We start from the raw sequence: 12,600 nt of genomic DNA, 5'->3' as shown, positions 1-12,600 counted from the left end.
ATGAAGTAGAAGTACAGGAGCATTGGAGAGCAAGCATGGCCTCAAGAGGCCCTCTAGGCAGCGAGGGGCAGTGCAAGGAAAGCCTTTGATCTGCCTGATGACCTTGATGTAGTGCCCTTCGTGGCTCCTGCCAAGCTCCATTGCCACCAGGCAAAGTGGCCAGTGGGGGCTGCTCCCCTCTCATTGTTCTGGCTCTTTCTTGCTCACACAGCCTTTCCCTTCATGCGCATCATGTAGCTAGCTAAGACAGGTTGGAACATAAAAGCCATACAAATACCAAGTATCAGGTCTCACACATTTACGATAATTAGCTCCCAAATCTGATCCCCTGATTCTCCTCTTCAGGAACCTCCTTTCCAAAAAGTTGTGAGACCTTCTGGGAATGCTGACGCGTGTAACCCAAGTACCTCTGGGCACCATGAGAATTTGAGTTCTGGAAAAAGTCACTTTCTCATCTCTAACAATTCCAGCGTTGGGAGGTGGGGTTGATGGGCCTGAGGTATAGATGCCTCTTGTGTAATTACAGCTGCTGTCTGATGCTCCTGCCGTCTTGTCACCCATTCCATGCCTGTGCTTCTGCCAACGCCACCAAGCTGCTGACCCTAGCTGCTCTTATCCTTTTTGACCCAGCTTGGAGATACCCCCTGCTCCTAGTGACCAGCTCTTTCAGAGGGGATCCCATAGCAGAGCGAGGGGCCCAGAGTGACCGGTTCCTCATTTCTACCACTGCTCTCCACTTCCTGGGGCGCTGGTTGGGAGTGCGTCAGGCCCAGCTTAGCACTGTACCTGGGACTTAGCCCACCAAACTCCAGGCCTTGTGGTTCAGTCTGGTCCTGTCCCAGGAACCTCACTCTCTCTCTCCTCCAACATGGCCCCTGTTAGGGACCTCTGTCTTCATGGTAGGTCTGTCCATGTCTGAATCTCAGCTGTGGACTGAGTTCAATGTCTTTCACCAGGGCTTGGGGCTGGGCTTCTATTTCAATATCCCTGACCACTCTGTGATGGTTAAGCTCTCTGAACTCTCTTTTTCTCTGTGACAACTAGGAGAATGGTCTCCTAAGAGCTCACCAGATCCTTGGTTGGGGGGCTGTGGCAGGGCACAGGGATGGCTGGGGGACCTCTCAGGCTGGCTTCTCTGAGTGTGAACTCTGGCCAAGCAGAGATTCTCAATTGGAGGGCCATGCTAGCCCACATGGGGTCCTTGCACAAATTAGAAAAAGGTGCTTTCTCTGAGTGGGTGCAGCCTACACCAGGCCCACGGTTTAGAAAGCAGAAAGAGGGCAGAACTTCAGCTCCCTCCTGCCCCCTTGGCCGATTGCCCTACTGCAGGAAACAGCTATCACTAATGTAGGCAGTGGCTATGCCTACCGACCCAGAGGACTAAACACTATGGAGACCCAAATATTGGGCCGACAGAGAAAGCATGTTTCTGGGCTCCGGTCCCATGCCATCTGAGATCCTGGGGGTGGGGAGGAAGATGATGCCCAAGTGTCCCTCTTTCTGAGCCTCCATTCCTGTATCTAAATTTCAGGAAAGCAGGGTTCATTCCCCTGCCTCTGCAGCTTCCATTTTCTCCAGTGACCCAGTGTAGACTCTTGATACCGTATCTCTCCTCCCACTCCAGGGGAGAGCTGAAACACTCCCCTCGGCGGCTGATCTCATCCCCCAGGCCTCAACTAAATAATCCACACACCCCTCAGCAATAACAGTCTTCACACAGAGACACCCACTTAGAGGAACAGAGAGGAGCTGTTTCCTTAGAGGATTTTGAGACATGGGCCGGGGCTTCCTAAGCAGAGGGATTCCCTGAGAGGAGTCCCTGGAGCCGGAACCTGCCGGATATGTTCAGTGATAGGAAAATAGTCCAGAGGGTGGGGCAGGAGTGTAAAGGTGGTTGCTGGAAATCAATAGAGATCAGTGGAAATAAGGGATAGTGGTGGTCACAAAGACTTCTTCAGATCTTGAGGAAGGACCTGAAATGAGAGGATAAATAGTTGGGGTTTTGTCACCAGGACACTGGAGAGCCATGGAAGGTTTTTGAGAAAGGGAGTGGCAGGGTCAGATCCTGACAACAGGAAGATGACTTTAGCGGCTTGTGCAGGATGGTGAGGAGGAGGACTTGCCACCCCTGGGTGTGGTGTGCTTACATTCAGTGCTAGTGGAAGACTGCGAGTAGCAGACTTGGAAGATCATTCTGAAGAGCACCTCTACGCTCCCCTTTTCTTCACCCAGTTGAGTATCATTCAGTCATTTCACAAACTTTTCAGATACTGTGTGAGTCCAAGTGCAAGGACAGAGGAGGGCAGGGAAAATCAGGATGAGCCTCCCCTTCCCACCTCCGCCCAGCCTGTTCTCCACCCCTCAGTCAGAATATGTTTTGGTAAGTGGTGGCTTGGGGACAGCATAAGGGTGACAAAATGTGCCCCTCCCCACCACCAATTAAATTTTTTAAAAAGCTGCCATGGAAGGAGCGAATATTAGTTTCCTGATTTATAAAGCCAAATGGATTAAGCTCATTCATTGCCTGAGGAAACAAAAAGGAAATCTTCAATACCTCTGTGCACATTGAGAACAGGAACAATACTGGTCTTTAGAAAGCAGAAACCTAATTTGGGGGAATCAATTACCCTCTGTGTCCCAGCCTCTGTGGGCTCTCATACTCGCTCGCTCTCAATAGAGATTTCCTGGGAGGTAAAATGTGAAGTTGGTCAACCACAGACACACCCTCGGTTCAGCCTGGCAGACAGGAGGGAAGAACTAGGCAGAGGGTGGGCGGAGTTGGGTGGGGGTGTGCCTGGGTGGCAGGCACCTGTGGAAATAGGGGTAGAGGCAGGGGCGGGGAGGGCTGTAGGATAAAGGCTGGGGATGGGGTGGGGTGGGAGGCAGTACCGAGATGGGCCAAGGAAGGGGAGCATGGGAACCTGGAGTTTTAAAAGGGGGTGGGCTGGGGGAGCCTGGGGTGGCCGGGGAGGGAGAAGCATAGCCCAGCCGGTGCAGAAACACCACCCACCACTTCCAGATCCTCACATTTCTCTTCTGTGCTCTGCACTTAGCCCATGGGCTTGAATGTGCAACCGGCAATGCCGGGCAGTAATGAAAAAAGAAAGGGGATGGGGCGCCCACCACAGTAGCCACGGAGTCAAATCCACAAAGTCACACACAGAAGCACTTACAATCTCACCATTCCTGCGCTGGGTCTCTAACCCTGGCCCGCAGTCCCCAGACCCAGAGCCACACCCAGCTCGATGCACTCACAGTCACACGCACGGATCCCCCACTCACACCCGCGCGGCCACCGACTCAAACTCCCACCCGCGATCGTACACATTCCGCTACCGCCACGCTCACACGGCGGCTCACCACCCCACACTGCCCTAGCTCTGGCGTGTGGTCACACACACACACACACACACACACACACACAGTCGCTCACACGCACACACTGGCTGTGCTTTTGTGTTTTGTCAGAATTAATGAGAAAAGTTCCCGTGCCCTGCGGGTAATTAGTGTCCTTGGAGTTAAATAAGCTAATGGCGGGCACCTCTGGCCCAAGCAATTATGTTTGTGTATTGAATAATTGATTCAAAAGGGGGAAGGGCCGCTAATCAGATCTGAGCATAATGAATTGATTTAATTAACAGGGGAGCTGAGGGGCCCTGGGAAACGCAGGCTGCACTCGGCAGAGGCTAGCGCGGCCCGCGCGGACGGAGAACGGGCGCGCGGCGGCTCCGGCGGCGGCTCCGGCCCGGCCCGGGCAGCGGCTGCTCGCGCGGCTCCCGCGACCCCGCGGCGGACCGACGCGCCCCCGCCCCCGCCCCCGCCCCCGCCCCCGCCCCCGGGACGCGCCCGCTCTCCCGCGCTCCCGGCCCGCGGGGCTGAGCTGCAGGCTCCGGTCCGCCCGCCCCCGTCCCCGGCCGCCGTTCGCGGGGCGCGGAGCCCGCGCGGGGCCGGCGGGAGCAGCGCAGGCGGGCGGCGGCGGAGTCCGAGCCGCGTGCCCCTCAGCGTCCTCGGCCCGTGCCGGGCTGGCGCCGCCGGGGGACCATGGTGTTGGACCAGGAGGACGGTAGGTGTCCCGGGTTGGGGGGAGGGCGCGGGCCCTGCCGAGGCCACCCCGCTCGCCTCGCGGCGGCAGCGTCCCCCGCGCCGGCCTCGGCAGCCTCCGGCAGCTCGGCCGCTTCCCGGAAGCGCGGCGCTGGGTGTGCGCGCGGGCGTGCGGGCCGGGGGTGCGGGGCTCAGCCCCAGGGTTCTGCAGCCAGGTCGGGAAGTCACCCGGGCCGCCGCGAGCCCCAGCCCCGCTCGCTCGGGCCGGGAACTTTCTCTCTGGCTCTTGCCGTCTCGCAGACACGGGGAGCGCCTCTGCGACCCGCGCCGCGGGCTTCCCCGCAGTGCCCCCAGCCCCCGAGTCTCCTAGGCTCCCTGGGTGTCTGCGCGTCCCCCCTTCCGCCCCCGACTGCGGAACGGCTCCCCCAGGGGGATACCCAGAGAACCTGCAGGCAAACCGGCACGGTCCTGGGGTCCCTCAGATCTGGAACTTCATAGCTGAGGGATGGGTCACGTTGCTTCACCCCTGGCACGGTTCCGCCAGCCAAGTGTGTCGGGAGGTGCCCTGCTGGCTAGGGTCGGGCCCTGTAACCAGAATATCGGGGAGCGGATTTACCTTGAAGCCAATGAAGTTTAAGCTTCATAGTCCTTCGGTGGTCATTTTGTGTTAGCAGGCTTGTATTCCTTTTCTTAAAGAGCACCCCCGACCCCTAAACTGCATAAGTAAGCTTGGCTCTCAAAAAATATGGATCCACCCCTGAGTCCAACTCACAGCTTTCCCACTGTAACTACCGATCTGCAAGAGAAGACACAGCCTGGCTGCCCCATGGGACGATCCCCAGGGGCTAGGGCAGTTCCTTAGTGCCCAGGGGGGATGAAGCCCTGAGCAGGAGGCTGGGGAAATTTGAGGCTGGGAGGCAGCTGCTGGTGTGCAGGGAAGGGTCTGGCTGCCTGACCTTTCTCTCTGGCGCCACTAGTCCCTTGTCCCAGCCTACCATCTTCCACTGTGGTCTTCAACTGTCTTGGTTTGCCCGGAACCGTCTGGTTTTAGCCCTGAAAAGTCCTGCCTCCTGGGAAACCCCTCAGTCCTGGACAAACCAAGACAGCGTGTCAGCCTACATCCACAACCTTCTCAGAGCTGTTTTGCAGGGGTGGCTTGGCCTTCTTCGGGAGGATGGGAGAGACTTGCTTTCTGGGGGGCAGATTTGGCCTAGGCCTCCACCAGGCCTAACAGATGGTAACTGCAGCTTCCTAGAAGGTCTTCCAGAAACCAAAGGGGGAAAGTTTGTCAACTGTGTACTTCTCCACTCTAGCTAATTGCAAATTCCTGTGTTTAGGCTGCTTTTGTGTTAGAAGAGGGCAGAGCAGGGCATCTGAACTTGGCCAGCAGGCCTCCTGATTGTGCTGCAAAATCTGTGGGGTCACTTGGTCCTGTCAGCTGTGACGGCCACAGGGAAGGGGCCCTTGTCAGTCCAGATACCTCTGTGAGCTTCACCTGTGAAGCCCACTGGTAACGCCATCTTGGAGACAGCGGCACTGTGTTGGAAGCAGGGCCCTCAGGCTGAGGCACATCTGACAGCCTCCGCTGAGTTCTGGAATATCTGGTCTGCCCAGACCCTGGGGCAAAGAGTCTCCCCCTGCCCCCCTACACACACCTCCCAAACCCAGTGCAGGAACCCTTCCTCAGGACTTTCCTGCCAGGTGCAGGGACAAACTGCTAGGACCTGCCCCAGACTTTGAAAGGCAGCCAGGAGCACCCCCTTTCTCCTCACCATAACCTGGGGGCTGATCAGCTGGTCTGCGTCTCTTGTCCCTAGAGGCATTTCAAGGACATTCCAGAGCACTCTTGGCAACATTGACTTGAGAGTACATGCTCATCTCCTGTGGACTGTGTTGGGTGCAGACTACCTCCCCCAGCCGCAGGGGATCGAGGATTCCACCCTGGTGTTGCGAGCGTGCGCCTGGACCTGGAGACAGCTCGGGTGGGGCGTAGGCCCGGGCACAGGGGTTACCTGCCTGCCCAGCAATTCCCCCTGAGCTGAGAGGGTGGCTGCTGGATGGGTGAGGCTTATGTCTGGCCCTGTCCATCCAGCAAGCCCCTTCCTGGCTAAGAGCTCCAGTCACCTAAACCCTCCAAGGCTTGCTGGGTAGCTCTATAAAGTGGAAGGCCTCTGTGGAGGCCCTTTTCCAGATCACTGTGGGAGCTCGATGCTCCCAACTGGGGGTGCAGAGAGAGCTGCCTGTGGACACGAGCAGCGTTTCACACACAGCAGCGATCCCCTGCTGACATACCCTACCTGCTTCTTCAGCCCCTGGCTCAGCAGCCCAGGCCTGCTCCTGTCCCTGAGGTGGGGGGCACAGGGCCCCCGACTCCCCAGGGGGATGCTGATGGGGTAGCTGCTAATTGGAGGCTTGGGGGAGCTGGTGTTGGGACAGAGCCCCAAGCCCAACACATGAACAAGAGAGTGGGAAAATGCCCCCAGCTAGTCAAGTCCTGGTTTGTGAGTCAGGGCCAGACCCTTGAAAGGGAGGAGGAGCGGCCCTGGGACTTGAGAGTAAAGCTGCAGCCCTTATGGAGGGATCAGGTAGCACAGAGGCGTCTAGAGCCAGAAGCTACCCCTTGCCAGCCTGTCAGGCCCATTGCTGTTGACCCTGTGTGGCCCCCAGCTCCGGCTGGGGTGAGGGGTTGGTACGAAATGTGTCCGAAGCAGCAGTGGCTAAGCCTCCTTCAGACCCTCGGGGTATAGCTCGGGCTGCAGTGGCGGGGGAGACCTCAAGCTCGCAGTCCTGAGGGACAGTGAGGCTGAGCAAAATGGTATATTTAACATCAAATATGCTCAAGGACTATTAGGATTAAGTATTCAAGATGAAGGGGAAAGCGAAACCCTCTGAGCTGCGGATGAGGCATCTCATTAGAAGCAGCCTCTCTTCTATTTTCTCAGAGCCTGACTTCCCCGCTTAGGCTAGAGGAAGATGGGCTGTAGCCCCACTCCCCCATTTCCACCCCTGTCAGGTACCCTGCTTTGGAGCCTCCCGGGGCTTCAGGGGCCCAGCCTGGCCTCCAGGTCTCATGTATACTCAGTAAGTCCCCCCATGGTCGGGTGCCACAGTTTACAAGGCACATTCACATACATTAGCTCATCTAATCCCCACAGCAACCTTGGATAGCGGAGCAGGTCTCCCACTTCACAAACAGGGAAACTGAGGCCCAGACAAAGTGATTTGCTAAGGTCCCACCATTGGTCATAGGCAGAGATGGGATGAAATCCCAACTGGTGGTTCTTGCCTTCTCCTTGCCTGGGTCTAGTCCTCAGAAGTGTCTGCCAGGGATGAACCTCTGACACGTCTTTTTGCAGCCCTCCTTGGCCTTTAGAAAATCCATTAATATTTCCATTCCCTCTTGGAACATGGTACCATCAAGAGGGAAAAAAAAAAAAGCTCTTGGTATTTAAGAGTGGCCTTCCTAGAGTAGGCAGCCTGGGCACTAGCCCCAAGGCTCTTGGGGAAAAGTAGGGTTCAGGAGGAGAGGAGATGGACACTATCTTCCTTCCTGCCTCCTGAGTTACAGAGCAAGAATTTTCAACTCCGAAATAGGAATCTTTTGTTCACTGTGGTTTCGCCAGTGCCTTAGAATAATACATGCTCAATAAATAGTTTTGGAATGAGAAAAACCTTCAAAGCCATGCTGTGCTTGCTCAGAGAGAAGCTGAGACAGGATCCTGCTCCCTATGGAATTAGGATGCTCTTGGGGGGTGGGAGTTGCTGGGATAAGGGTGATGCTGGAAGACTCAAAGTGGGAGAGTTTGTACCCTGCAGAGTGTTAACTTTGCCAAACAATCCAGGAGGCAACCGGAAGCCTCCGGCAGAGCTGGTAGGAACGGAGGGTACGAGATCAGAGAAAGATCGCTCAGGTGGGCGGGGGGCGGGGGTCAGAAACTAAGGCTGAGGGGTTGGGAGTGGAAAAAAAGCGTGGTCCACGGGACAAATATCTGGGATGAGGACCCTGGGTGCTGCGCAGAACCAAGCGCCGAGCTAGGGCCGAGCGACCTCCAGGTGGCGCTGCGGAGCCGGGCAGCCGCGCGTCTCCACTCCCCATTAACCCGGGAGGGAGGGGGGCCTCGGGAAATGTGTGCATTTATTCAGTAGCAGGAGTGCAAACCTCATACATGGAGGGAGAAAGGCAGCGGGAGACGGCCGCCGAGATTCCCCCATCTCTTTGAATATAATTTTAGATTGAGATTCAGATTAAATCCGAGGGGAAAACACTTTATGAGGCTGAAAGCTGTGTCGTTGCCAGAGCCAGGGTTATGAGCTATCAAATGCAATTACATTAAGACAGATTATACTGGGCAAATTGAGCCATTTAGAAGGTGAGAATCAAAGAAACGGCTCTGATCCTCTCTTCCCCCTTCTCTCTCCCTCTCTCTCTCCCTCTAAATTGCAGTTCGTAGTTCCTTGCAATTCTGAGGCACAAAAGTAGGTGAGACTGCTTTTGTATCTGCGAAGTGCTTCGCTCCTGAATGTAATTCTAGCTGAGTGCAATCTAGGTTAAGAGCCGGACAAGCGGGTAATTAGAGCCCGCTCGCTGCCCGAGGACCGGCCGCCCCGCCGAAGCGCGCCCGGAATCGGCGCCCTTCTCCCGGCCGAGCCGAGCTGCGGCTGGACACGGAGCGCCCGAGATGATGGTGCTGGACAAGGAGGACGGTAGGTGGCGGGCAGGGGGCCGCCGCCCCGCACCCCCTCGCCCCCCGCCGCGGCGCGCGGGAGCACACGCCGGGACGCGGGCGCGCACACGCCGGGCTGTGCCGGGGTTGCCGGGGGCGGGCGGCGCGCCGGGGGCCGGGCCGGGGGCGGGGGCGGGGGCGGCCAGGTGGGGCCGGGGGAGCGGGGAGGGAGCCTGCTGGCTGGCGGGCGGGCGGTGGGGCGGCCGCGTGCAGGCTCCGGTCCCCTCGGATCTCGGCGCAGTGGCGCTCCGCGCGCCGCGTCTGGTCTTTGCGGCGGCTCCTCTCACCGCAGCCATCTCCCTCGCGCTCTGCCTCGCGCCGGCCGGGTAACCCGAGAGGCCGGGAGCGCCGAGCAAATCAGGGGCCTCGGGAGAATCGGACGCCAGAGCTTGCGGCCAGCGGGCGCGCGGGAAGACCGTGCTGGCCCCGAGGCGCCCGGCGGGCGAGGCGAAGGCCCGCCGGCCCCTCGGGGAGACAGACGCCTCCTGTGCCGGCCCGCTGTCTCCCCGTCCCCTGAGCGCGCAGGCGGGAGTTTGGCCCCGAGGAAGAAAGTGTCCCGCCACCGGCCGGTGGCACTCGTGCAGGCGAGGCCCTGGAGAATGGCCTGAACCTGACGTGATCAGGAGCCTCAGTGCGCCCCAGAGGTCAGAACACAGGGGCCCGTGGTAGCTGCAAGCCTCTAGCACGTGGTCCCATAGACCCCAAAGCCTTCCTGACTGGAAGGGTCCTGGTATGTTTAGGAGAGGTTGGGGAACGCAGCTCACTTAAGGGTAAAACCAAGTGGGTGCCCCGTGACCCAAACGCAGACGCGGGCGGCCAAACAGTAGGTGTTCCTTGGCTGGCCCCGGGCCCTCCTGCCCTGTAGGTGAGGGTTGCCTGGTGTGTTGGTGTTGTAGGGAGATGATGTAATTGTTGGCACCCATGCTGTCGCCTGGTTTCTACTGGTAAGGAACTGAGAAGGTGGTTTGCACGTGTCACCAGTAATCCTCTTGGATTGATGGTGGTGGCCATTCTCTGACCTTCTACTAGGGAGTCTCCCCTGGGCCTGTGCCTGGGTGAGTGGTGTTACTGACATGGTCACTTGGTGAAAATTCCAAGTTAAGTGACTTGCTCAAGGTCACACAGGACGTGCACTTCGCTGCTACCACATGCTGGTGCCCCTAGCCTCCCCACCGCCTCTGAGACCTCCTTTAGGGAGGGACATTTAAAGTGTCTGGCCTGGGGGTGGCATGTGGGGGAGCCTTGAAGGCTGTTTCTCAGCATGTATACAGTAAGAGAGGAAAGGGGCAACTAAGTGCTTCTGGCCAAAAGAATGCATTTGCCAGGGGCTGGCCGGGGTGCGACCTCCATCTCTAGTATGCTCTCAGCTCTTCAGGGCCTCTCCAGGATCCCTCTGGGGGCTGTCAGAGGACTAGGCTTCTGCAGTTCTGTATAGAATGACAGGGAGAAGGACCCGGTCAGGCCAGACCAGGAGGGAAGAGGCATTTTGTCGTGAGCTCCCCAGGTTCTCTCAGACCAGTCATGCCCAGAGCTAGCCTTCACTTTCCCTCTTGGTAAAATGAGGGGCTTGCAGAAGCCAGTGCAGAGGGCCCCTCCTCGGTGTGTGGAGGTACTCTCCCCATGGGGAGATGTGGACCTCAGGGTATGTCTTCAGCCGTGGTTATTTGGCATGCTTGTTCCCCAGGCTCAAGCCAGAAATGGAGAAAACCCAGGCCCTATACGTGGGAGGCCTCAGGCAGGGAGATTGGTCTCATGTAACAAGATGACCCCACCACTGCCATCTAGGTAGTGCTCTGTGCAGGCACCCCAGAGTTCCTTTGAGCTCGGTGATACTCAAGATTTTCGGATGAGCCCTGGATACGAATAGATACCTGGAGGTCATTTTAGCCAGTATCCTGCCTCCAGACAGCCACCCTTGGGCCTGCGTGTTTCCCCTCGTCTCCGCCAGATTTGCAGAGGAGAGCTCATGATGCCCCTCAGTCCCCCACTCGGCTCAGTCTGAACAACATGGTGCCCCCTACAGTTCATACCACTGAGCTCTGGGGCCCAGAGCACCAGCAAGGTAGTAGGCAGCTGGGGCCCTGAGGAGCCGTTTAATTCTTGTCCTGCCCAGCCCAGAGGTGTCCTCCAAAAGCAATCTTTCTGCTCATACATCTGCCCTCCACTCCCTGTTAGAGGCTGGCCTCCCCTAATTCCAGGAAACCCTGAAGGTGGCACCTTCCATTGGGGAAAGGAGAAAGGCTCTGGATCGACTCATCTGTCCCTCCGAGCCTGCTGCCCGATTTCTTCCTGGCACTTATGCCCTTTCAGCAGGTGGCCCTCTGGGCTAGGTGGCAGCCTTGCCCCCCAGGGCCCCCAAGAAGCATATCCCTCCGGGATGCAGCGCCGCACCCTTTGTCTGGCTACAGCAGGGACTCGGGGCTCTTATTAACCACCCCCAATGCCTTTTCTCCACCTGACAGCATCTTGTCGGAAGAGACCGGGGCTCCTCTGGTTGAAGTCAGGTCTGCTAGCTGCCGAGGACCAAAGCTCTTGCTCTGCTGGGCAGCAGGGCTTTCATGTTGCACTTCTGAAAGATAATAAAATATCAATCGCTTTGCCGTAGCAACGGGTTTAAGAGACTTTCTGAAGTATTGAATCGTCAGAAAAAAAATTTTTTTTTTTTGCTTTTAAGCACAGTGCATTATTAATAAAGTAATCCATTAGGTCGAGCAGTGAAGGGCCACCACAGAGAGGAAAGATCTGTTTTGCAAATGGTTAAACTTCTGGTTTTAAGATTAATTGCTTTCATTTGGACGCTTGCTCTTGGCCTAGCCATCTCCACTTTACTGGAACTCAGGGTCCGGGCTTTCTAAATGCCATCGGGCCTGCCTGTCAGCAAAGGAAGCCCTGCTCCAACTTTCCCGGAGAAAGAGCCCTTCTTTCCCTGGCACGGGTGCTTGAGCTAGCACTCGGCTGGGGGCCTTCCGGGGCAGAGGGGGCTTGCAGTCTCCAAGGAGCAACGGGAGCTCCTGTCCTGAGCCCTGAGAACCAGATTAGTCCTCAGGCCATTGGAGAATCGGCCCTTGAGTACTCAGAGGCAGGCAGCAGAGGGTCCAGGCAACCCCAAGCACAGGGAGAGCCTTGGATTGTGGGGGGGACTGAGCAGGAGACGCTGCGGGCGCCCTCTTGGGGGTGCGTGCTGGAGAAAGGCAGGTAAGCGGCCTCTGCGGCGGCCCCGTAGGAAGACTGGGGTGACCATAGGAAACAGCAGGCGGATTGCAGAGCTAAACACCAGACATGATTCTGAGAGCATTTTGAATAAGTAAAATTGCCTAAGGAGAGCGGAGCTGGCTGAGGAGGTCCAGACAGCGAGTCTTCAATAGTTAATGACCGCTATGAGTGTGGCCTCCGCAGTGGACCTGGTTCATCTGCCAGGGCGGGCTCTTGGCTATTCCTGGGGACTGACCAGCTTTTGCTCAGCCCTCAGCAGGACCTCATGGGCTATGCCATCATGCCCCGGAGTGCAAAAGTCCCTGGGGTCTCTCCTAGCAGAGTGTGGCCGGGACCCTTCCTGGCCCCAGAGATGGAGGCGGGGAGTGCGCCCTGATGCTTTTCCACGCCAGAGACCCCAGTGGGTCGGCAGGAAGGCAGAGCCCAGCAGGCACTGGTGTCTGCCGAGGGTGTGTAAAGGCCTGGTGAGCCTGGCGTGGGGGGGACCAGGCTTGACACTTGCCCGGGGCCTAGAGGAGGAGGGTGTCCATCTGCAGCTACCACTGGCAGCTCGGCAGCAGCTACCTCCTCAGCTGCTGGGGACGAGGCTTCCCACATCTTGAGCAGCATGTACAGCTGCTTA

The 12,600-nt window shown here is 57.7% G+C and overlaps 1 protein-coding gene across 3 annotated transcripts in view; it reads left to right on the top strand.

The window, feature by feature from the left end:
• The first annotated feature begins 3,849 nt into the window (after positions 1-3,849).
• Positions 3,850-12,600, top strand: part of LMO1 (LIM domain only 1) — a 43,805-nt gene continuing 35,054 nt past the window's right edge. For 2 of the 3 annotated variants that reach the window (XM_054512075.2, XM_045894201.3), the window contains exons 1-2: positions 3,850-4,063; positions 8,486-8,745. In XM_054512075.2, the coding sequence (XP_054368050.1) occupies positions 8,721-8,745 (25 nt within the window). In that variant the 5' untranslated portion in view covers positions 3,850-4,063; positions 8,486-8,720. The remainder of the gene's footprint in view (positions 4,064-8,485; positions 8,746-12,600) is intronic. The other variant, XM_045894202.3, reaches the window with a different exon arrangement.

This window comes from Mirounga angustirostris, unplaced genomic scaffold (genome assembly GCF_029215605.1).
Source record: "Mirounga angustirostris isolate CCGP_5_RB_7025 unplaced genomic scaffold, mMirAng1.0.hap1 SCAF_13, whole genome shotgun sequence".
NCBI classification, from domain to species: Eukaryota; Metazoa; Chordata; class Mammalia; order Carnivora; family Phocidae; genus Mirounga; species Mirounga angustirostris.
The sequence above is the reverse complement of the archived record's forward strand: the minus strand, read 5'-3'. Positions and strand labels throughout refer to the sequence as shown.